The 26,561-nt window shown below is 32.5% G+C and overlaps 1 protein-coding gene across 1 annotated transcript in view; it reads right to left on the bottom strand.

The window, feature by feature from the left end:
• Positions 1-583: 583 nt before the first annotated feature.
• Positions 584-26,561, bottom strand: part of LOC111630782 (protein argonaute-1-like) — a 46,608-nt gene continuing 20,630 nt past the window's right edge. The window contains exons 7-14 of the mRNA XM_023374930.1: positions 21,461-21,532; positions 16,709-16,756; positions 10,419-10,541; positions 6,901-7,034; positions 6,193-6,377; positions 3,046-3,205; positions 2,619-2,709; positions 584-883 (exon numbers count right to left, since the gene is read on the bottom strand). Of these exons, the coding sequence (XP_023230698.1) occupies positions 599-883; positions 2,619-2,709; positions 3,046-3,205; positions 6,193-6,377; positions 6,901-7,034; positions 10,419-10,541; positions 16,709-16,756; positions 21,461-21,532 (1,098 nt within the window). The 3' untranslated portion in view covers positions 584-598. The remainder of the gene's footprint in view (positions 884-2,618; positions 2,710-3,045; positions 3,206-6,192; positions 6,378-6,900; positions 7,035-10,418; positions 10,542-16,708; positions 16,757-21,460; positions 21,533-26,561) is intronic.

Genomic DNA, 26,561 nt, shown 5'->3' on the forward strand with positions numbered 1-26,561 from the left:
AATCTCAAAATTACTATTATTAAAAAAATAAATGACTAAACATACTATAGTCCATGCAGCAAAAAAATAGTCTTTTGCTGCATGAGTCAGCTTGAGGTGAAAGGTTCTATGTCAGATGAAGGAGATGGAAAAAGACTTGTGGGAGTTGACACATGGATCTTATCTCTTTCAGCTGTTTTGTTTTTACATTTTAAAAACATTTTTGTACTATCTTCGTCATAAATAATTTTATTGTTTTACTTTTTTTAATACAACTTTTATTACTGTGATCCATGTATCAACTTCCACATGTCTCCTTCTATCCCTTTCACCTGATAGACTCTTCTGGCTCAGGCTGACTGGTGTCTACTCTTTCACCACATGGACTATAATATAAATGAAAATTTTAGCCTTCTATTACTTCCTGCTTCATTGGAGATTTTGTTATAAGTTATAAATACTTTCAGGCTTTTCAGTACTTAAAATTTGTAGAAAAACACTAACACTGCCAAAAAATTAGGAAACAAAAGATTTTTGAACATTGAAAAAGTGATTTTTTTTTTAATTTTAACCAAGCTTATACCTGAAAAAACAGCCAAATCATTGGAAAAGTCTTTTCTTAAAATAAAAATATAAAAGAACAAACAATTATATAAATATAAATTTTAAAAGATTTCAATAAAAAGTAATATTGATATTGATAACTAACTTGATGAAATTGTCCTTCTGATACCCCATCTCTATAAAATATAATTCGATTTGGTTTAAATCTTGTAGACTTATAGAACTGAATCAGAAGTTCTTTCACCATGTAGGATAAATCTTGTATAACTTCCTGCCTATGCTGCTGCACTCGAACTGTAGCTGCATACCTACTGGGATGAGCATCCATGCTTCCCACAACCTGCAAATATACACAACATTCTTTTTATAATTATAATTATTATTATTATTATTAATTCATAACATTTTAATGAAAAGGAAATAAATTATCAGTTATTTCAATTTAAAAAATCCAATGATTTGTTAATAATTAAAATTAATTCAAAATTCCATCTGTAACTTTTCAAATATTAAATCTAAAATAACATGGCTCAACATGGAAAGGGAAAAGTTGTTAGTGATCTCAACCTTCACCATTCAGTACCTGTCTCCAGTGTCCCTAACACCCACTTCTTTCTTTTCATCCTCCTAAATTTACTCACTGCTCACAGGGATGGTAACACCCACTTTGGGAACCACTTCCCTAGACCAATGGCAAGGCCTTTCTTTAGAATGTCTCTATTATCAGAACAGATTAACAGTTTCAACAGCAACTTAACAACTGATTCAAAACTGCACAGACAGATGAATCCAAACACAGTGGTACCTGGGACTTCAAACACTTCAGAGTTCAAATGTGAAATTTGACAAAAATTCTCCTTGGAGTTTGAACAATGCTTTGAAGTTCAAATTGTATGCACAGAAAAAATGTGCTTATAGCATAAACACAAATCTGTTGTGTGTTCAAGTTGTCTCTCACTCTCACAATAGCAAGTTTGAGGCTGAAGTTTTAAATACAAAATGTGTATGTTGAACGTTCAGCACCGCTTTCCTGTAAACCTAGAAGTTTGACAATGGTGTTTGGATAGTCAGTGGAATCATGCTCGACATTCCAAACACCGTTGTCAAACTTCTAGGCTTACAGGAAAGTGACACTGAATGTCCAACGTACACGTTTTTGCGTTTAAAACTTTGGCCTCAACCTCGCTATTATGCTTGTGCTTTTTTGATTTATTTTTAGTGTTTATATTGTATATACTTTATTTTGTGTTATTTGTTGATTTTAATAATTTCTTCCTGCGACTTTTCTTTGTTGACAGCATTTGGTCACCCAATACATTTTGTATGCTTTAGTTCAAAATTTCCCAAACAGAACTTTTTAAATCGCATTTGACGTGTTTGAAGTTTAGAAGTATCTTACTCATACATATTACAATATTTTTTTACTGTTTGCACAGCATTATATCCTATTCAAAACTCAAAGCATAATATGCCCAATATGCTTTTTATCTAAAGACATTACAAACTGATGTTATTCAAAAAGATGTGAAGTAAAAAGTTTAAAGTAAGTTTCTGAACAAAGAATGAAATCTCTCACTATCTATATGTTAAGTTTCACAACTATTATAATTAAATCACACATCTATATTAAGATGCTAAAGTCCAGACTGTGCTACCAATAAATGCAATTTTCATTTTATTATACAGTATTTATGTATTTTTTTATTTATGGTTTTTTGTTTTAATTTATTATTAGGGGTATTTAATTGTGTTATTTTTACCTTAAATTATGTGTATTTGCTGTTTAATATAAGTTTATCAAAATAGGTATTGTTCAGGGTCTGGGAATGGATTAATTCACTTTTCTGTTATTTCTAATAAGAAAAATGATTTGGATTTTGAGTGATTAGAAGTTCAAATTCCTGGAATGAATTAAATTTGAAGTACAAGGCACCACTATATCTACTATTATCTTATGCAGATAACTGGTTGATAAGATGGGTTATCTATGTTTAAAAGACAATTTGAAGAGGTGCAGATTATGTAATAGGCTGGGTTATATACAGATTTTAAAAGTTATTAGTCAAATTACTCACAGCAGCAATAGAAGGCTTTTTGTTATCACCAGCAGGTGGATGTGTCACATCAGCACCAAGAAATATCACAGGTTCACCAAATACTTTAGGTCTATAAAATAAAATTTTTTTTACAAAATAAAACAATTTCATATTTTTTTTTATAATAATTTTGTTAATAAATTCATTATACATCAATCTAACTACATAATTTTATTCTAATTATTATTATTATTATTATTATTTTTTTTTTTTTTTNAATTCCATAAGTTTCTGAGGTTTTTTCGGATTCGTTCTAATTCCATTGAGCGGTAGGCTAAAAACTTGACCATGTCGCAATTTGGCCATCTACTTGCATTGTACATTAGAGTTTGTAAAAAAAAAAAATGTTTTCTATTCTATTTACTTATCTATGTATTTTTTTATCATAATAGCATTTTAAGTTTACCTTATGTTTGGAACAAGAATGCTGTTAATACCTCCTAACTTGACATTGATCTTTAGGCATAAATTTGATAATGTTTGAGGAGACGTCTTATTCACATTTTTAGCTTGAACACATTGAGTGGCCATACCCAAAACTGTGTCACCAACACGTTTTACTTCAGCTTAAAATAAGAATTATTTTAAATCACACATATATAATCTTTAAAATATACTAGAAAGATAATACAAAAGACATTTAACATTATACTATAATATGTAACAACAAATTTAAAAACTTAATATATACAGTTTCTAGGTTGGCAAAATCCAACCATCAACCTCCTCGTGGTGCCCACTGGTAACAAGGCCTGAAAACCTTGGCTAATGGTAGCTCTGGTCTCCAACGACAGACTCCGCGACAAGCCAGTTGGAGTATTTTTTGTTGCATCTCATGGCATGCTACTGCAATGGAATTCAAAATAAGGCTATGGCATACCCCGTAGGCAATGTATGACGCTGACATGAAAAATGAACAAGGACTATCTGTTCAAGGATGGAGCAGGCTAAAGAAGCTAGTCTAACAACCTCTTCCTCTTTGATTCCCCACACTCAATATCAGAACAATGACCAGCCGAAGCCAAGAACTGGTCGACACCCTAAAGAACTGTCATATCGCTATAGCCTGCCTGCAGGAAACAACAAGGAAAAGCTCCAAATCAAAGGATATTGGCGAAGGATACAAATTAATCTATCATGGCCAAAGTAAGAAACGAAATGGAGTTGCAACAGCAGTCAACCAGAGATTCTGGGACAGTGTCTCTGCTATCAGTTGAGTCTTTGATCGTAAAATATCTATTACGCTCAGCTATGACTCTATTGTCATGCATGTCATCTCATGTTATGCCCCACAAACTGGATGTCCTGACGCAGAGAAAGATGATTTCTGGGTTAGACTTGATAAGCATCTCCAGACATTTGCTTCAAAAGATTATGTCCTAATTGGCAGTGACCTAAATGGGCATGTGGGGTCCTCTGGGCAGGGATATGCACAATGTCTTGCCAGTCATGGACTTGGGATAGGGTTCCTCTTGCAAGCACTGCAAAACCATGAAGTCCCTAAAGTCTATGTGAAGTGGACCAAAATGCTCTACCACAATGTCACAACCTCTGTCAGATGTCCTGCGGAAATTTCATTACCATTTACAATTAATGTTGGAGTTTACCAAGGATCCGCGCTGTCACCACTGCTGTTTATTTTAAGCAACTGATGATATAGAAGCACCCCACCCATGGTCCCTCCTGTATGCAGTTGATGTGGCCCTTATCAGCAAGACTCAGGACAACCTGCAAACCAAATACAAGAATGAAATGATTGCCTAGAAGAAAACGGCTTACAACTGACTCTTGGGAAAACTGATTACTTGGCGTGTGGGCACTATCAATGTCAGTGGCAAAGAACTCTCAAAAACCACCCAGTTTAAATACCTGGGCTCATTGATTATGTCTGATGGAGACACCCTTCCTAATGCATAGGCATGAGTCAACACGACATGGTTGAAATGGCAACACGTCACTAGAGTCCTCTGTGACAAGAAAATGCCCATTTCACTTAAATCAAAGATCTATAAAACTGTCGTCTGACCAGTGGCGTTGTATGGGAGAGTGCTGACCAGAGATTGCAAGGCATGAGCAAGCTCTTCATGGAATGAAGATGAAAATGCTTCACTGGTCATTAGGACTCACTTGACTTGACCATGTTGTGAAAACAGATGTCTGCAAGATCATGGGAGTGGCACCAATTATTGAGAAAATGTGTGAGACTTGTCTATGTTGGTATGGCCATGTAATCAGAAGCAGCGAAAAATCTGTTGCAAAAATGGCCACCTATCTCAACCCAGCTGGACAACGCTCTCACGGGAAGCCAAGGAAATGCTGGATGGACAGGATAAGGGAAGATATATGGCTGGTGGGTGTTAGCCCGGATAATGCCTTGGATTGAAAGAAGTGGAAATTTGCATGCCAAAAAGCAGACTCTGCACCACAGTGGGACTAACACTAGGACAGAGAGAATATATACAGCTTCTTAAAAAATATCTTCCCTAACTCAGAGTACTATGGAGCATGTTCTACTGCTTGAAATGAAACAACATTTTGACATTGGTTACTTCAGATGATATGCTTGCCATTTATTGAATAAAAATGTTTGTACAAAAAATCACCAATAGGTGGTGCTAGAACTATGCAAATCATGGTTATAAATGTTCAATATGTATGTTCTCCATTTGCAAAAACATGTTTTCCTGCTAAATGCAATGGGTCCTCTTTAATCATGAGAACATGCTGATGAATGCTGTCCTCTAGATCTGACACATATGCACACTTTTCAGAATCGTTCTGGTCCTTCAAGAAACCCATAACCAGAAGTCACATTGGGTGAGATCAGATGAGTGAGGAGGCCAAGCTGTTGGGAAGTAACAGCTGATCACCTGTTCATCTTTGAAAGTCTGCCTTAACTCATGTTAAACAAAGTGAACATGAGATGGTGCATCATCTTGCATGAATATGGTATCCTGAAGGCATCCATGTTGTTGAAGCTTTGGAATCACAAGTCATCAACATGTTATATTAAGATACTGTTCTCCAGTGATGGAACAGGTTTGGACTTTAGTTGCATAGCTCCAGAGCCACCTATCAGTGACTTTTTGTACAAATGTTTTGTATAAATGGTGAGTACATCATCTGAAGTACCTATTGTCCAAATGTTTCATTTCAAGCAGTAGAACACAATTGAGCCTTCTGAGTTGGGAAAGTTATTTTTTTTTTAACAATCCTGAATACACACACACCTATCTATCTATCTGCTTTAATTTATCAGAAAAAAAATACACGCAAATCAGCTACACTGCTAAACTAAACAACATTGCTTTGAATATGAAAAGATAAATATATTAAAGTTATCATTGAACCATTTCGAGAAATCTGTTCAATAAACTTGTTCTCATGTTTGGGTTAGGAAAGCAAGTGCTAATAGTTAGAGTGGCATTTGTCAACACTTTTTTCACATTAAATGAAATAAAATTGTTTTCCATTATTCTTTAAATAATGTAGAAAAACCCTCTAAAAGTACTTCTAAAATTAAACTGAAAATATTTCATAAATACATTCTTACCATATACAGGTGTTTTACCAGGTAAAACTACAACAACAAGCTGAAGACCTTGGAATGTAGATTTGAGGTAGCGAAACATTGGTTCCACCTGATCTGGACCTGTAGCATATTTACAAAAACAAGGTTGTCCAATAATGGGCATACCAGCATCATTACTTATTTTCTGAAGTTGTTGTGTGAAATTCCTGAAATGTATAAAAAATAATTAATCATTTTGTACATTATTTAAATATTTCCAACATGTTGGATTGAAAATATAAATTATTACAAAATTTATAACTATAAAAAAATCATTCAAATAAATTAAAACTTTTCAGGTTTATAAGTATTTATGAAATTTAAATCTATAAAAAAGTTTTAAATATTACAATTAATAAAATAAAAAAAATGTTTTCCTCTCACTCTCAGTGGTAAAATACAACAGAAACAAATTTTGTAATACATGTTATTGTTTTTTAAACTTTCTTTTATGAATTACAGTATAAAAAAAAGGTGTGTATTCATGCACAGATTTACCTCACATAATATAGAATCTTGCATAATCAGGATTCTACTGTATTAATTTTAGCAAAAAGGTGGTGGTGTAACTGTTTATCTTTACGTCAAATTCATTAGTTCAATCTGTTTTTTTTTTTTTTTTTTTTTTTAAGAGTTTGAAAATAAGCCAGTTCATTAGGTTTAAGTTCAACACTTATTATTTTAACTTACCTCAGAGCGTCCTCACGACAGGTTCGCTGTGGTGCAAAACAAGCAATAGCCCACATTCTAATTTCTACCCCAGTATGAAACTGTTTTCCTCTCATATCCCATACACCTTGATTTGGAATAGCTTGTTGTTTAGTCTAAATATAAAATTATAAAAAAAATTTTGAAAAATAATTAATAAAATAGTTTTATTTTATAAATCTATAATTAAAACAAGCATTGAATATTTGTACTTTTTAATTAATTAATAATTAATATAACTAATAATTGAATTTGAAAAATTTTTACAAGGTCAAGTGAAAACAAATTGAGACTTTTTCTTATTGAAAGTAGATCTCTAACAAATTTTGGATGTATATAACTGTAAACAACAATTATTAATGCATCTGTCCAAAACATTGCACAGAAATATGATACTTCACTAAGACACTAGAATGCATACAGTAGATTGTTGAAGTCTATCACAAGTTGCAAAGTTTAGTGATTGAGCTGGGTAACAGATTTCTGTAATCAGTTGTCACATGTGATGAAACTTAACTACATAACTAAAATTCCAATAGCAAACATGCTAGCACAGTGTAGAAATCACTATTATCTCCACTCCAAAGAAGGCAAGAGCTGCTCTGTCAGCTTGCAAGATAATGGTTACCACCTTCTTTATTCCAAAGAATAGTATACCAACACGATCTGCTGCTGCTATAACAGTTATCAGATAGCAGTAACTCAGTTCTTCACACATTATTGGATCATATCCACAGAAAATGTCCCAATCTCATGTCAATGGTAAACAATTAAGCCTTGAGAATGTACATGTTGTTAATGTGATGACTAGGTTTAAGTCAAGAAAAATGTCTCCCGTGATTCAAGTCCACTCTATAGCCCGAATTTGGTATCCTATAACTTCTTGCAATTTCCAGCACTAAAGCCCACAACAACATTGGTCAAAAAATTGGAGGAAATTCTAAAATAGCATCTCAAAAAATAGCTACTACACATCTTTAAGAACTGGCAGAAATTATGACATAAGTGCATTTAATTCCATGGAGAATATTTCAAAAAGTCACAATTGCCATGGCTCAGAATGATAACTTGAGGATACAAAAAGTCAGTCAATTTATTTTGACTTTCCCTTGTGCAGTATGGTACATGAAATGATGTTAACAGTTTAGTAAAGAAACTAATAGAAATTATAATATATTAAAATTTTTTAAAATTTTTGTTATTAATATATGATTTCTAAGTAATAAAAAATTGGACAGACAACATTCTTTTGAAAATTTATAATTGCCATCACAAAGAGTAACCAAAACTGCTTTATTGAAGTTAAAATATACATTTAAACAAGTGCCAAAATATAAGCATCATGATTGTTTACTATAGTTACTCTAAATTCTAGATTTTAATGAGTTATTATAATTAAATTACAAAATATAACCAAAAACTTAGTCTCTAAATTTCATTTCTAATATCAAAAACTTTGAAAAATATTTTTTTATAATAAAAATTTTTCAAAATAAATTTAACAGTTTATTAGAAACTATTAGTCTAAAATTTATCATGCAACATAAAAGTCCAGTAACAAAATATCTGATAGAAATAATCATGTAATATTTGAATTATTCTTATTGAAATATTGAATTCATTAGAAGAACTCATTAATATTGAATTCATTGCTAATGATTTCAATTATTAGGTAATTTGGTAAAATTTGTTAACATTACATTTTAAATGAAACATAAGAAGGAACAAAATGAAATAAGTCTAAAGATATAATATTAAACTCCATTGGCTATAGGCTGTCATATAATTATTCTCCTGATACAGTAAAATCTGTATAAATTGAAATTGCACCAGTACCAAATTATTAGTGATGCAACGAATAGTATATTCGGCCAGGAGTGTGGCCGAATAGCCAAATATTCAGCAAAACTATTCGGCTTGATTAATGCACGTACGAAAATTGGCACGCAAATCGCATTATGGCAAGGATCATGCACCCTGCTCTCTATTGGCCTGCTGTCACTACGCTTTGCCAATCGTTTTAATTCTTGACAGTTGTAGTGAACAGACAAGAACGTCATGGCAGTATGTGATAAGTGATGATATCAAATGTGGATAACAATGAAATGAGCTACACGTGTAAATAACGGAAAAAGAACAGAGAAGAACCGCGAAGTGAAAATGTGAAAATAAATATGAAATTGAGTTGATAACATAATTGAACAAGTCAAGGCAAAATTCACGGCCGTCAATGCCAAATAATTGTTCTCATATATTTCGGAAAGTTAAATGTTTGTAATGAAAGTCACTTAGCGTGCACGTGCCATTCAGGCTACCAAGCTGTCTGGAACTACAGTTATGATAATAATTTTGTACAATGAAACAAAAAAGTAAATTTAATTTTCAAGTTTATAATAAGGGATGATTTCATAAAAACGCTTTACAGATCATTAATTATTATTATTTTCACATTTTATGACCTAAGTTTTGATCTAATGTGCCCACACAGTAGAAATTTTCATACAAATGTTTTATCCTTTTCACCCCTTTAGGGTTGAATTTTGTAAAATCTTTTCTTAGCATGCCTAAACTTTACAAAAGGAACACACCCTCAAATTTTTAAGTTTCTAGCACCAGTAGTTTTGGCTCTGCGTTAATTATCCTATCAGGATTTGTTCTTTTATATACAAGTATATAGATGACTAAACTACATAATAAGTAGGTAATTTTCATATGATTTGTTACCTTTTTTTTGATCTCTTAAAAAAAATAACTTAGCTATATTACTTTTCCTTTGATCTTTTACATAAATAAGAAAGAAAATTGCACTTTTTTTAAATTGAAATGTATGTTCAGCATTAATAAAAGTTACCAAAATGATTAATTTACTGTGTTTTTGTTATTTCTTACTCCTTTTCTAGGTATTCAGTATTTGGCTGAATAGTGATTACATATTCGTTATTCGGCCAAATACCAAATAGTAACTGAATATTCGTTGCATCATAACAAATTATATTTTATGTTTTGACAGGTTTCCATTTTGAACAGATTTTAATATTTCTTTCTTTTATATTGTCCAAAAATTTTAACAAACTCTTGTATAGTAACAAATTTGCAAAACATGAAATCTACAAAAATACAAGGTCTGAGAGACCTTGTATTTTTGTATTACCAATTTTTGTAGTAGAGACCTATGTTTCTGTTTAGAGGTTATGTTATGTTGTTTGTACCAAAAGCCTTTTCCATTTCTACATGGGACAAGTTCTAGTTTACAGTAAACTTAACACAGAAAATCACTCTGTTTCAAAGAATTTTTTCTGTTTAGGCAGGTTTCCATTTTATTCTAGTTTCATTTTAGACAGATTTTACTGTATTAGTTTTTACAGAATTAATTGATAAATAACACCTACTTAACTGTTTGATTATTCTACAGAAAGAATCCAACTCTTTAATCAAATAGACATGTCACAGAGAAATGCTTCTTTTCTATTTTAAATAAAACAAATATATAGTATAATTACCCGTCCACCATATTGGAGTTTTGGAGGTGGTAAAACACGCCCTCGAACTTCCATCATTGTATTACTAATGGACAGTCCAAATTCTCTAACATAAGGATCATTATTAAAATCAGCTCTTCTAATCTATAAAACAACAAAAACAAATTAATGTCATTATTCTCTACATAAAAATAATTATTTAAAAATTCTTAAATTAGAAGTTGCTATATCAAATAATAAATGATAGTATAATATACTTATTGTTAAATATAGTAAAAAAAAAACCACACAAACAAACACCAACACACATGTATCTATAGTATATGTACAAGTCAGTCGTAAACTCGTGTGCCATTTTAAAAATTTATAACTTTATTAGTATTTGTGATAGAGAAATTATGTAGAATGTATTGGAAATAAAATCTATATTTTTTTTTTTTGTTTTATTGTATTTTATTAAGTTTCCACATGTCTGCCATCATTAATAATGCAAAGGGTAGTATGATTTTGTAGTTCTCTAAAAACATTTGCTAATTGATTTACAGTAATGCCTGAAATCACATTAGTTATTTTAGCTTTCAAGTCATCTGACGATCAAGGTTTGGTTGCATATTGTTTTTACATGTTCCCATAAAAAAAATCTAATGGAGTTAAGTCTGGCAAATGTCTCGTGGGGTGCTGGAAGTAGGTGTAGGATGGTCCGCAGTGGTGGCGGCGCCATGGGTGGAGGTAGTTGGTGCAGGTACCGGCGTAGTGGTTGGCTCGGTGGTGGTGCCCAAAGCAGTGGTGTCTGCAGGGCGTGGTTGACTGTCCGTGGAGTTAGAGTTACGCCTTCGTTGGCGCTGCCGTTGACGTCGTGGGCGGCGTGGGCGTCGAACCAGAGGTGGTGGAGAGTTGTCGCTTCCTGGGCTCGGCTGCTGGGAACGAGGGGACTGGTTGCTGGTGTCAGGAGGTGGCACTGCAGGGGTGGCGTCGGCATGAACAGGAGCAGAGGATCCTTGAGTAGGACTGGCCGCAGTAGCTGGAGGGCTCAACTGGTGGTTGCAAGAGCTGTCGTCAGTCTGGGCATTGTAGGTTGCATCCTGGGAGGCGAGGTAGGCTTCGTCTATGCCGTAGTCTTTTTGCCTCAGGCGTCGCCTCACGCCTGTGTGGATCTTACCACGTGGTTTGGGATCCCTGCAAGAGTGGTTTGGCGAGATCGATGGGAGTGCTTCTGCACAGCTGGTGGAGCGTGCCTGATGGAGTTTTATCTCCTTCAACTTCTCGGATCGGATGTGGCAGATCCGGCATTCAAAACTAAGGCGGCCCCCATGAACACGACGGAGGTGCCTAGAGAGGCCCCCGTGGTCCACATAATCCCGGTAGACAGGTAGGCAGGCCGGGCAGTGGTAGGGGGGACGAAGCGGCACGAGCAGAGTAACAGCCGCTGGGTTGCTAGAAGTAGCCATGGATCAAATGTGTAGGGGGGATAGACAGTTGAAAAGGGGTGGAAGTGCCTCCTGGGGCGCTAGGAGCAGCCAACCAAGGAGAGGCAGGAAGGGGAAGAAAGAACTACTGCTTGGGTTGGCCCAGGCAGTAGTGGAAGTATACGTTGCGTCGTGATCAGTGATCACGCCGCGACAGAAAAGTGGTTGCTGGTCAGGCAGCGAATAATGATCCACCTCTTCCAATCTCTAAAAGCATTTGTTACTAAATAATTTTACTTAAAACTAGGTACATTAAGCTTTCTTATCTTTTTACAGATTTTTTCTATCACAAATAATAATGTAGTTAAAATTTTTAAATTGCACATGGACTATATGGACACCCTGTATATATATATATATAATAATAACTATAGTTAATACATAAATCACACACACACACACAACAACTTCCAAATAGTGGACACCATTGGAACCAAGAAGTTTATATGTGACCATTATTAGGAGATTCATTATGGCTGCTACACTGTATTTTAACACCATCATCATATAGAGAAGTATACAATGGATTACAAAAACATCAAATTTGTATTAGGAATGTGAAAATACCAAAAGTATACATAGCATATGTAATTAAAATATATATACAGTACAGTATTTATCTTTTCAGCTGTAAAAATCTTATTTTAATTGTTATAGCAAACAAATTGGACAGGACACTTTAAATGGAACAAATGATTAAAATAGATAAAAATTATTATGACAAAACATAAACGTTGATTAATTATTAATTCATCAAAAACAACATGGGCAGAAGTAACAAAAAAAAAAATTGTTATGAACAGAAGAGTGGGCAAAGATCAGTTTCGACTGCAAGAGTTTGAATTCGAGCTAAGATGACAATTTGCTAGCCACTCCAAGAGATGGCAATGTATTCAGTATTCTTGCATTTATGATGTCACTTATAATCTATGCAACTAATAAAAATTGATATAGTGATTTGTCTGTTTTGTAGTTATCAAATAGGTTTAATTTTTCAAACATTATTGCATTCTCCAATAAATGATTTATTAAAAATTACATCTAAGCCATCACAAAGCTGTTAAGGTCATAAATGATGTCATAAATGTAAGAACATATACACATATATGAAAGACATCAGCTGTACACAAGGTGTTTAGCTGGCAGAAAAGAGGGTAAGGGAAAAAGGAGAAGAAAGAGGGAGAGGAGATAGACAGTAGAGAAAGGTAGGATCCCTCTGAACAGCATATGTATGGCTACTGTACCCTCTACATTTGATGTTGTCATGCAGTTTTTAGGCTGCAAGGCCATAGTCCCCCAAAGGGATTAAAAGAAAACCCGAGTGTAGTGAACACCAATAGTTGAGTGCCACCATGAATAGCTAAGTGTAGAAGTTAGTGTCAAGTGGCTGTTAGTAGGAAGACTTATATCTACTTAATACTAATAAAACTGAACATGAGTGCAAACCTTAATACTATTAACAGCTAGTCAGTGTGAAAACAAACGAACACAGCGACAAACTAGACGAGACAAACGGACTGACAGAAGACAAACGAGCAAGACCCCAATTTTATTTTATTTTTTATTTATATATTTATTTTATTTTTAAACATTAACTTACTTACTAACTAAACTAACCTACCATAACCTAGGACAAACCTAACCAGACAACTAAAGCTAATAACTCTAATCTAATTTAATCTAACCAGAAACCAAGCTAAGAATCTCTAACTTACAACTAGGACTAACTTAAAATAATCAAATTTAGACTGAAAAGAAGATGGAGAATAAGAATTAAAATACAAAGTTGAAAGGCAGCTATATACAGACAGTTGAAATAAAGCAAGGGAAAGCTAATTGCCATCCATACCCCTGGAGTGCGTGCTCTCAAGAGCCCCACTAAGGGATCGCATTGTGGATTGTCCCCAAGGTTAAATATATGCAGTTGTCGTATCCTGTAAGTAGCTGAGTGAGGGTGTAACTAGGGTAAAAGTGGCAAAGAATCGCAATAGTGTCAGCCTTGGGGATGAAAGTGTAGGTGAGCCTATCAGTGGTGTTATGGTCCCAGCTGTCTTGTCAGATAATAAAGATTTGCTTCTTGACATGATTGTTGATGTACAAGGTAAGAATGTAACTGAAAGTACTAGTGACTGAAGACTGCAGCTTGTTTGGCAAGATGATCAGCAGTCTCATTGTTGAGAAACCCTGCATGACCTGGGACCCATTGGAAATCTATTCTAATGTTGTCGTCTAAGTGTCTGAGAATTTGTTGTATGAGATGGACACGTTTTAAGTGGCTATCAGACTTCGCAATCCTGTGTAGAGCTACACTACGTCAGAATAAATGCGACAGTGTAAGTAGTGTCTTTTGTCCTTCCTACGCCTAATGTGAATTAAGCTCATGTAAATAGCTAAAGTTTCCACCTGTGCTATTGAGCAGTATTTACTGAGATGGAAGCAAGCATTGTGAAGCTCATGGCCTAAGTCGGAGTAAACTACAAAAGCAGCACCCACTTCGTCACCCATCTTGGAACCATCAGTGTAAATCCTAAACATGGGATAATCACCTAAATCTTCGAAGTAAATGTCAGATGCAAGCTGATGGGAGGGGTGGTAATCATAAGTTGGGAGGGTTTCTTTTTTCAGGAAGGTAAATGCAAGAACAGCAAATACTGTATCTTCTCACACTTTAAACTAACTGGCAAATTGCATTAGTAACAGGACCTTTCAACATACACAACATAACAATACCAGTACACTTGGAATTAAGAAATAATTACTAATGTTTTCATCCATTTATAACAGACATTTTCAGGCATATAACACAGAACAAAATGGCTACATTAAAATCAATCAATGTTTTTTTTTTTACAAAACATATTCAATCTTAATGTTACCAACCAAAATATCAATACATAGGTGAAACTGGAAGAGCATTAAAAATTAGAAGGGAACATTTATGTGCAATAACATATAATTATATCAATTCAGCAATTGCCGTGTATTGTAGTAGGAAAGGATGTGAGGTTTCACTAGATGAAAAAATTTTCAAAAAGGAAAAAATTATTATTAAAAAGAAACTATATGAATATTTGGAAATTATTACAATAAAAAATAATATGAATTTAAATGAAGGTATAGCCATTAGTGAGATTTGGCAACCACTACTACCTAATTGGTAGAGTCCATTGGAGGTCCCTTTCCCCATCCGTTTATAATACACTATGTTGTAATAATATAAATTTTGTTGATTCTCACACAGTGTAGTTTTATGTTTTTATGATTGTTTAAAATCTTTTAATTTCAACTTTTTTTGAAAAAAAGGTTTTCAAACCCAATTTTTATATCAGTTTTTTTTATTTATTTAATTTTTCAATATCAATTGAAGTATCAAGTGTACTTTTTTTTGTTTGTTTCTTCAGCATCATGAAGTGCATTAATTAGACACAAGGTGGTTTTTTTATTCTTTATTTATTCATTGGTCAATACACATTTCAGGTCTCTGTTACCCAAAATATATTTTCTTAAAAAGGGGGTGTAAGAATGAAAAATCGCCTTGTGTCTAATTAATGTACTTCATCGCACTGAAGAAACAAAGAAAATAGAAAGACATGGTTCAAATTTGTAAAAAAATTGTACTTTTATCAATGGTTTAGGCAATTTATGTTCTTTAATTTTTCTTAACATTATTTTATTTATCTATTTTATTTATTATTCTTTTTATAAATTTTATTTTATAAACGTTTTTTAATATATCAAGTTTAATTGTCAAGTTTAACACAGATTGGTATTAAATAATCGAATATGGTAAGTAAAAATTTTTGTAAATAATTTAGGAAAACTGTGTGTATAAAGTAATTTAATATTGATATTTGTTTTAATAAGATCTAAAGAAAGGATAAGAGAACCTGAAGAGCATTTCCGAATACAATAATAAAGCCCACATAATCAATTAATGTATTCCTGTGTGTTTGAAGTTACTAAAAAAAGCCAAAATTTAGGCTTAGTAAATTAACATTAATACGTATGATGATAAGTGGTAATTGACAACTTAACCAGATTAGTCTTCTCTAACAGATAAAGAATATTATTTGGGCTTTTTACAAACAGCCCTACACCCTTATTCTTCTTTTCAGCCAGTCTTTATTCAGTGCATATGGTCAAAACTCATCATATGAAAGCAAATTTGAACCAATTCTTTGATTTTGTTGCAAAACATTTCATATGTAATTAATTCTGTCAGAACATTGAATGCAGGACATTGTGTTTTCAAAAGGTTGGTTATGGACATCATCATCCATTACTTAGAGGTAAATATAATAGATTTAGAATGTCAGCTATTTAGGGAAATATAATATGTTCTGTTTGAAGGGTCTGAGGATTGCAAAAATGTCTATTAAGTAGAGGCATCTGCTATTCAGGAGTGTCTGTTAATGGAGGTACAGTTTTGCTGTGTATATATATATACAGTGAAACCTCCATTCTCAGCAACATTTTAACATTTTATATTATTATTATATTATTTTATATAACATTGTAACATTTTATATTAGACTTAAACTATAAATTTTACTATTAAGAAATTAATTGATTGTTTATTTTTTGATATAATATATATATATACTGTATATATGATAATAGTAAAATAATAGTAAAATTTATAGTTTAAGTCTAATATAAAATGTTACAATTATTATTTCTTTATTTATTTCCTTATTATTTACAGACAATGTCACTAGGCAATACTTAAAAAATAAAATTTAACTGTTTTATAAAAACACATTTTGTACATTATTATATAAATTATATAACATTAAATATATCATCAAAATTTATATTACATTAAAATATGTTTTTATTACTTACCAAATTATTTATTTCTCTCTCTCTATCAGGTGCTGAACGAGCAGTTGCCTGTAATTATTTTTAAAAGTATGATGAAAAATTATTTTTAAAAATATACTTATATATACTGTATATAAATAAAAACTTTATATTATGTATGATAGTCAACTCATGTTAATATGGATTGCTAGGGAAACAGTAGTTAGCTTGCTTTATCAAAAATTCATAAGGATTGATAGGCAATCAAAATCTCTATTTGATAAATTAATTCAAAATATTATAATTTAAAGTTAAATACAATTAAATTTATTTTTGAAAATAAATCAATGTTCTAAATGATTTTCTAATCAAACATAATGAGGAGGAGACAGTATTTGCCATTTAAGTGTGGAACAGTATTTTAGAGTGATTAAACAAAACAAAGTTAAAAAAATATCTGTTTTTTTTCTGTTGAAGATTGTTTGAAAAAGTATAAAATATTTTTTGGAGCCAAAAGAGTAAAAGGGAACCAAATTTGGTGCAAAGTAGCCAAACCTGTCATCACTGTATGCATCCCCAATGTCATCACATTTGCATGGGACTGCATCCGTTTAAAGGGGTGGATTTCCTTAAACTTTAATCCCTATTTTCTGAATACAGTAGAATGGTCTGCTGAAACCAGATGTTTGAATTGCTCTGCAATCAGAGGTTGAACCAATCTTTGCTTACTAGGAGAAGAAAAATCTATTTTACTCAAAATGGAGCATTTATAACTTTGATTTTTACTCTTTTTGACATGAATAATAAAATCATTATTGGAAATAGGATTATTTCTTGGAGGTTGTGAAAGTAATTTACAGTTTGGTTTAACTAATTCTGGTGTTTGTTTGCTTTCTTATGTGAAAAATAATGTAACTATGGCGTTTTATAAGAGTAATGGCAAAATTCACTTTAATTATATACAGTTAACTTGTGTTATTTTAAATTACATAATCACTAATACAATATTATAAGTAAACAACTTTATAATAAGAACAGATTTGTTGAGAGTTATTTAATAAATCAATACTTTTTCTTAATGTATTGTATGAAATTACAAATTACAAAATTAGTTCAAATAAAATAATATAAACATTAGTCATTTTTAATATATATACAGGTAGCCCTCGGTTTACGCCGCAGTTCTGTTCCAACAAAAGCCGGCGCAAAACGAACCCATATTTACAGTGAGGTATAGGGTTAGGTTCTACATAAGTGAAAAATCAGCAAATAATTTTGTTTATCAATACAATATAATACAAAATACAAATAAATTTAATTTTTTAAATGTATTTTATCATAAAATAAAGTGAAATGTTTTTATTAAAAAATTTTAGTTTCGGATCTCTTACATTTTTCAAAAAAAGTATCCATCTTTAATTGTTTACATTTTTGTTTTCTTTCATTGAAAATTTCGGAATATTGTCGAATATGATGCTCCTTTTTACATTTGCACTTTGCCTCCAATCATTGTCTAACTCACAAAGTTCATCCGTCAAACTTTCCTTAGTTGAAAGGATACGTTAACCCGACATAGAGCTACGGATGAGTGAAGACACTGATTGGTCGACCACCGGTCGGTATGAGGTCAGTTTGAGCGCGAAAATTCAAGGTGGCTAAGGAGAGATAAATATTGTCTGGCCAACGAGAAGTAGATTTGTCTCACTAATGATAGTTTGTGATCGCCGGAAGTGCTAATGCGTCGTAAGGTGTTTTCGTGAACGAATTGATACGGGATACATTCATTGGCGCTATGGATTCAGACACCATTTATTAGACTATTAAGTTTAATATCTTGACTCACGGGTACCTAAACGTTTAGTATTTTAATATTAACTTAATGCAAATGTATAATACCCAATAATATTAAACAGAAAAAAATAAATATATTCAATAAAAATCTTTGTTTTAACGAATGTACAATGTCGTGGCTCGGTAAATACGTCAACACTGAAATGAAAATGAGTCTAGCATGCGGAAAATCGGGAAATTACACTGCGAAACAGTGAATTGCGAAGCGGCATTATTGTGAATCGGCGTAAATTGAACCGGCGTAAACCGAGGGCTAACTGTATATATATATATATATAATAATAACTATAGTTATTATATATATAATAATAACTGTAACTAAATGGTAGTTGTTTCATAAATTTGAATTGCACAGTCTGATGCTGATATCAGAGTAGTTGACAATGTACCAGGTGTACTAGTTAATAATGCAGATTTATTTTTTATCAAAGAAAGCATGATCATTTCAAAAGAAACATCAAAAGTGCTTTGTTCAAAGTTATGTCCATAGCTAGCTACACATTTTCCCCAACTTTCAGGTAATTTGTTGATACTGTCTCAATAGAAGTTTTTTGTTTTGAGGCAAACCATTCAAAGACCCATTTTTCCACTTCTTTGTACATTTTGAACTGCTACTCAGAAAGTGCATGTGCCATTGATCAGAACAAGTAGAAATCAGAAGGAGCAAGGTCTGGTGAGTACAGCAGATGAGTTAATACTTTCCAGGCAAGATCTTTTAATGTGTCTTTAACTGGTTTTGAAGTGTGTGATGTTATGTTATGAAGCAAAATTACTTTGCCATGTCTTCTGGCCCATTCTGGTCATTTTATGATCAAAGCATGGTTCAAATTATTTGTTGTCAGTAATGATCAGTACTAATGGTTTCACCTAGTTTTAGAAGCTCATAATACACCATACGTTCCTGATCCCACCAAACACAAAGCATTGTCTTTCCAAAACAATTTGGCCTGGAAGTCAATGTTGATGGGTGACCTGGATCAACCCAAGATTTTGTGCATTTAGGATTCTCAAAATAAATCCATTTCTCATTGCCAGTCACAATTCAATGCAAAAAAGACTTTCTTTCATGCCACTGAAGAAACATTTTACTGGTGACTTCAGTTTTTCCATTTGTCTTTCATTCAGTTGATGTGGCACCCATTTTCCTTCTTTTAAAATCTTTTTAATTGCTTTGAATGATTGGAAATTGTTTCCTGAGCAACATTTAACCTTTCTGCAAGTTATTTTTGAGTTTGACACACATCTTCATCCAATAATGCTTGTAACTGTTGGTCTTCAAACTTTTCCAGTTGACCTGGACATTCTTTGCCTTTTACATCAAAATCATCCTGTTTAAAACATTTAAATCAATGTTCACAAGTATCTTGAGATGGGGCATGTTTACCACAAGCTTCCAAAAGTATACAATAACTTTCAGCATCATTTTTCTTCAAAATAAACTAATGAATTAAAACTTCCTGCAAATGCTCTTTTTTTTGGGACAAAATTTGACATATTTAAACATAAAAATATCTATGATGTTAACAGCTTCAGAAAATTTGATGTATGAAGTTTTAAAGCTTATTGTCAATTCAACAAAATGGTGTACATATCAATATATCTGTAATGCCATCTATTGAACAAAATCCACATTATTAACCAGTATACCTGGTAAACTTAAGTAGCTGCTTAAAGAACAATTTTTTTTGTTGTTTTACTACAAAACAGTATTGCCTAAAGCCAAGCAGCAACTATTCTTATTCAAAATTACAAAACTATCAATGACTAGCACATGATATAAACATTTGAAAAAGCATGCACATGCAAAGACAAAATAATTGTACATGCAAGCACAGATAACTGGATAATATACAAAAAAGTCTACCCTAAGCATTAAAATAAAATAAAAGTAAGGGAAGCAGAAAAATTGAAGTTCTACAGAAAACTGTTTGGCTTATGAACATAACTGATTATAATCTCTTCTATTTATAAAATTTTCATTCACCTATTCTGTTTATTATGTTCTATTTATGAAATTTTAATTTCATATCTCCAAAACTGAATTTATTATCAAATTTTTTAGCAATAAATTTGCAATGTTTTTATGGTTCAATAATTTTCATCCAATAAAAAATTTTCACAAATCTCTAACTTTGGAAAGAAATGAAATGCTACAGAATTAAAAGCTTAAAATACTTCAGTTATCAATTTTCTTCAATATGCATCAGATGAACATATTAATAATTGAAATAATATACTGTCTACATCAGGAGTCTCCAACTTTTTTGACTGTTGGCCCCTTGAAGGATTCCCAGATCTTTTATCAACCCTCTCTTCTTTTCTGCTAATAATAGATAATAATAATAATAATAATAAATAAATAAATCTGATAAGTCAGTATTAATGCATACACCATTTTCTTAGAAAAGAACTACTTATAGTGTAAAAATTTATAATGTCCTGAACTTTCATAAACACAACTAAAAATTTTTAATGAACACTTTTCATTTGATCCTCAATCAACCCCAAAATGCCTTATCAACCTGAGGTCGATACTAACCACTTTGGAGATCTACACTGACAAAACATGTAGAAAATATATTTCTTATAAAAATATATATGGCTAGTATTTTGTTCTTTATGTTTTTTATAACCATTCCAATGATAATAAATTCATATTCAATTTTTCAACAATACTTATCTTTTCATTAAATGTTTTTGAATGAAATAGTATTCACAAAATATGTTTGTTACTACATATTTTTTCTCAAATGCCTTAACAGAGAAAGGTGTTTCACATATAATCTCATATTTACATGAGAATTAAAACATTCATTTTAAAAAAATTGAAAAGCTGCAAAATTTAATTTTTGTAATATTGTGTTACTAAATTTATTTGTTTAAAAACAAATAAATTTAGTAACACAATATTACATTAGTAACAAATTTTGTTCTAAAATTTACCTTAATCATGGTTGAAGTCTGCATATCTGTTAATTTCTTAATACATCTTTGGCCTGCAACTATATTACAAACCTAAAAGAAAAAAAAAATAGCAAAAAATAATTATAAAAGTAATTGAAAATATTTTATAATAAGCATGTTTAAATGAAATATCAGAACAGCAAAAAATTGCAATGGGCCAATTTCAAACAATGGAAATCAATCCCATTCTTTGCTAATTGATTGATTTTCACTCAAACATCTTTTTAGTATTTAAGCTTTAATTAACAGAACAAAAGTTGTGTGTTATTTATTGGCTATTTTCAATACTACAATTCCAATATATTATGAAAATTTTACTCAACATTAATTTCAAATTTATTTTTGATTGTATACTGTGCTCTTTATTAGCATGATTAACTAAAACCTTTACTTTCACTCCACAAAAAAAATATAAAAAAAACTAATTTTAAAAAACTTATTTGATTATTTTAGCAATATAAATACTTTAAGCTAGTTAAAACACAGCTTGTCTGTGAGAACTGTAATGAAAATGACGTAATTAAATGCGATTTTGTTGTGTCTAGAAAATGGCATATAATGTACAATACACAAATGTATCCAATAATGTGAGAAATCTTACCATATTTTCATGGAATGACTGGCATGCCAGTCTATCTGGGGAGACCATGATATCAGATATTTCTGTATGGTAAAAACCAGTATGCTGGTTTAAGCAAGTTATACATCCCTCTCTAGAGGGCATATAAAAAAAATGAACGCGTTATATCACATAAAGACAAACAAGTTTTAATTCTAAAACTGTGAAATTGTTAGCATTACATCAAAAATTACAATTATATGTTTAATTTCTTCATTTTGTCTTCTTTCTAATGATGAAAGTGCTTTTTTAGGTTTATTTTATTGTAATATGATTTAAAAATAATCATATTAAATTTCAGAAACTGATGGTAAATTATCTTGACTTAGACACTGATTAACATCCACTTTGAATGAAATTTGAAAGAAAGGTGTTATTTTTAAGGTCATGGTAGATGGTCAGTACAGCCCAAACTGACTAACTTCTAATACTACTAATATCAATAAGCAATTAATTGTTTTATTGCACTGTAAACAAAAACAGTCTTCCTATATAATGTCATTATTTTATCGTAATCAAAAGATTTTATTGTAATGTTTTCTTCTGTCCTGAACATTTAATTAACAAATAATTTTGTTACATCTGATTAATTTTAATTTTTAGTTGCAGTTTAACTGGTATGCCAATAACCTCTGGAGTTTCCAGCATGCTAATCTCTCCTGGTTTATGTGGCATGCTGGTCATTCTGCAAAAATATGGTATTAGATAATTATAGATAAATATTAATCAACTATACATCAATTCACTATTTAAATTCAATCTAATATTCAACTCAATTCTAATTTAATTAATTTTTAGACTTAACTGCACAAAATAGTACTTAAAAAATAATAATAATAAATAATTCATAAGTTTAATAAATTCATTCATAAACTAACTTCTCAAGATAAGTAGCAGAATGATATATGAGCAGAACTGATACTTATGGTATAATATAAAACACACAAATTTTCCTCAACTGAATAGATCAAAGATAACTATTCCTTTTCCTTTGGTGTTCTGGAAAATGACATAATTTCAATTGTGACAATTATCTGAAAGAGCCATTGGTGGTGGTGGTGGTGGTGGTGGTGGTGGTGGTGGTAGTAGTAGTAGTAGTAGTACCTCCAATGCTAAGCAATGTACCGGACAGCAATTATCTTCCATTGATTTTGATCATGGACAAGGGCTTCAGCTTCCTGCCACATCATATTAAGCATCTTCAGATCTTGAAAAAAAATTCTGCACCAAGTATTCCTGGGGCATCCTGGGGCAGGGAAACCCATTTCATGGCTGTCTTAGGGATCCTATTGTTCTCCATACAAAAATGTGGCTGGCGAGTTGGACTCTTCTAAGGGCGACAATGTTATGAAGTTTGCACATCCCACTCCTTCGGAGAACCTCTTCATTGGTGATATAGTGATCGGAGGGTCGGTAACTCTTTAGTGCCTCGTTAGGATTGACACCACCATGTCTCGGGTGACAGAAGCTGTGGCGGTTTGGAAGTAGGTCATGCTAGTGGTTGCATTACTGAGCGATCTGATTCGGGATGGAGTGAGAGAGAGAGAGACAGCACATCGGAAGTGATTACACAGAGTAGGGTAGCAAAATAACATTTAATGGTAATCTAAGACATTGAATAAAGGAAACACGTTCCTCATTAAAGAGGGATAATTGGCTTTTGTGGTAAGAGAGAGAAAGTTCCCATTAAAACACGTGGTGATAGATACCTGATGTATCGGTCCTTTGATGATTTCCAGAATGGGTACTTTCTGTGATCTTTGGAGGAAAAAGTTCAGTTGGGCATATAATAATGTCAGTGTGCTGTTTAGGTAATCCAAGGCACTCACTAAGGTGTCGGTAATTAGGTAATCCAATCCAGGATCAAAAGATGAATGAGCAGGAGGCGATAGGCACAAAATTCTACTCGAGTAATGTTAATAGGCACAAAATTCCACTCAGGTAATGGTTGACAGTAGTTTAATAAAATGGCATTGTTAAAAATCTAGGTCAGGCCGAAAATAAACAAGGCTGAGTCTCACAATATGATCTAAATATTGGATCTTTAGGATTCGTCATGGGCATCTCTGTTGAAAGAAATTGAGCCTTCTATTGATGTTTCCCAATGTCTTCCAGGACTCACTAGCATAAACAGCTATTATAATCATAATAGAGGTGAACAGGTAAAATTTGGTTCTCAATGAGATTGATAGAGAGAATTAGATCTTGCCAGAAGACAGTCACTGCTTTTCCAATGTGACACTTCATGTCCATTTCTGCATTGCCATTTTTGGAAATAACCCAACTACCCAAGTAGGTAAATCTCTCCATCTACTCTAATCATTGTCCTCCAAAAATTACTCCCCACATTTGGCCAGTGTTACATACATGCATAATTTTCAATTTCACGGCATTTATCCTGAGGCCAATTTTGTGTGCCTCCCAACCCAATGCAGCCATGGCATGCTGTAGCATTGTCTCAATTTCCCCTAATAGGACTATTGAACACAAGACTGTTATTAATTAAACACTTGGCATTTTTCCTGTTTATTCAGCTCAACTGAATAAACAAGAAAAATGCCAAGTGTTTAATTAATAACACAGTCTTGTGTTCAATAGTCCATAAATACGAAAACACGGTTTCAGAAAACAAAAAAAAACAAAAACAAAAAATTCCCCTAATAGGGCGATATTGTCAGCAAAAACAAAATTTCTTAGACAGTCATGGTCAAACCAGTAGATGCTGGCCCCAATGTGCAAACTGGACACTTCTGCCAGCTACATGACTTAATCAAGGGCGATGAGGAAGAAGAAACGGGACAGGACAACCCTGTCTGACTCCTGTTGTAATTTCAAAGAAGTCCGTATGACCACCTTCAGTCTTGATGCAACAACTTGAATGCATGTATAAGGCCTTGAAAATAGTGACAAAGTTTGTCAGTACACCATATAATTGCAGAATCTGCCAGAGGGACTCACAGTGAACACTATCAAAACTCTTCTTGAAATCAATGAAATTGATGGCCAATGGGTGTTGATACTCAGTACATTGTTTGATGATATTTCGAAGGGAGAAGATCTACTCGCTGCATGATCTTCCTAGGCAAAACCTGGCTTGTTCCTCCCGCAAGTGCTGATTGAGGGCAATCCGCAGTCATTGAAGGAGGACTGCACAAAATTCCAGGTATATAAAAGAGGATGATATCTTGCCAGTTGCTACACTTGGAGATATCTCCTTTCTTAGAATTTATGACTATAACACCCCTTCTCCAATCCTCTGGGACCTCTCCACATTGCCAGCACCTGTTAAACAATAATGTTAGCTTTTCCAACATGGACTGTCCTCCATGCTTCAAAATCTCAGCCATAATTTTGTCCAAACTGGCTGCCCTACTATTCTTTAGGCTCTTAATTGTAAGCTCCACTTCCTCAAGGGTAATATCACCAGTATCCAATTGAAGTTCATCCTGTGCATCCTCAATATCAAAATCGTATATGGTTGGCTCTGCTTGATTAAATGTTTCCTGAAAATGTTCCATCCACCTCTTGTTCTGCTCATCTTGAGTGATCAGAAGCTTCCCATTTTTGTCTTTTATTGGAATGCTGAGTTATTCCTTATCCCAGTCAGTTCACTGACTATGTGGTACAGTTTACTGACTATGGATCTTGGAGTCATTCCGGTCAGAAGCCTTCTGCACTTCAGCACTCTTTCATTCTAACCATTTAAAAGGGTGCTGAAGCACAGGAGGCTTCCAACCAGAATGACTCCAAGAAAGCCATGCAGAAGTAAAATTCATAAATACATTATATATTAGACAAACGTAACTGATGTAACCTTAACTCTTCTATAACAATTTCAGAAACTGTGTTTTGATAATTTTATCAAGTATTTTAAAATTATTTCTTGTTTATATTTTAATTTTGTAAACAAATAGGCATTATCTCAAACTACAAATCATCATAAGTATTTCAAATGGATCAAGTGAGACTTTACATTATGTTCTCAGAAGAAATAGAGAAATTGCATATTATCTGATATTATTTCATTTATTCCATTCATAAATATATGCAATTTTGTGATATTATATTAACTTTAATAATAATAATTTAATTTTTTCAGTTAAAATAAAATTTTTACAGTAGAGCCTCAATTATCCAACCCCCTATCACCCGACCCCTCGGTTAACCGACCGTCCTAGTCGGCAAATTTCAAATGTCTGCTAGTGATGTGGCGCTACAATATTTGACTATGTCTTGGCTACTTTAATATTATTTTTACGTGTTTTAGCTGGCAACACTCATTCGACCATGAAAGGGAGCCAGTGTTTAAATGAGGCTTAACTTTCTAATTTTTAACGCTACAATAGCGATGATTATTATTTAAAAAATTTTTTGTTAGGCTTAACATAGATGAAAATTCAACGCAAAGTAGGTTAATAGCAATATACTAATATACTAATTACATGGGATATAATAATATAC

This window comes from Centruroides sculpturatus, unplaced genomic scaffold, assembly GCF_000671375.1.
Source record: "Centruroides sculpturatus isolate CEXI.00-Female unplaced genomic scaffold, Cexi_2.0 scaffold657, whole genome shotgun sequence".
NCBI classification, from domain to species: domain Eukaryota; kingdom Metazoa; phylum Arthropoda; class Arachnida; order Scorpiones; family Buthidae; genus Centruroides; species Centruroides sculpturatus.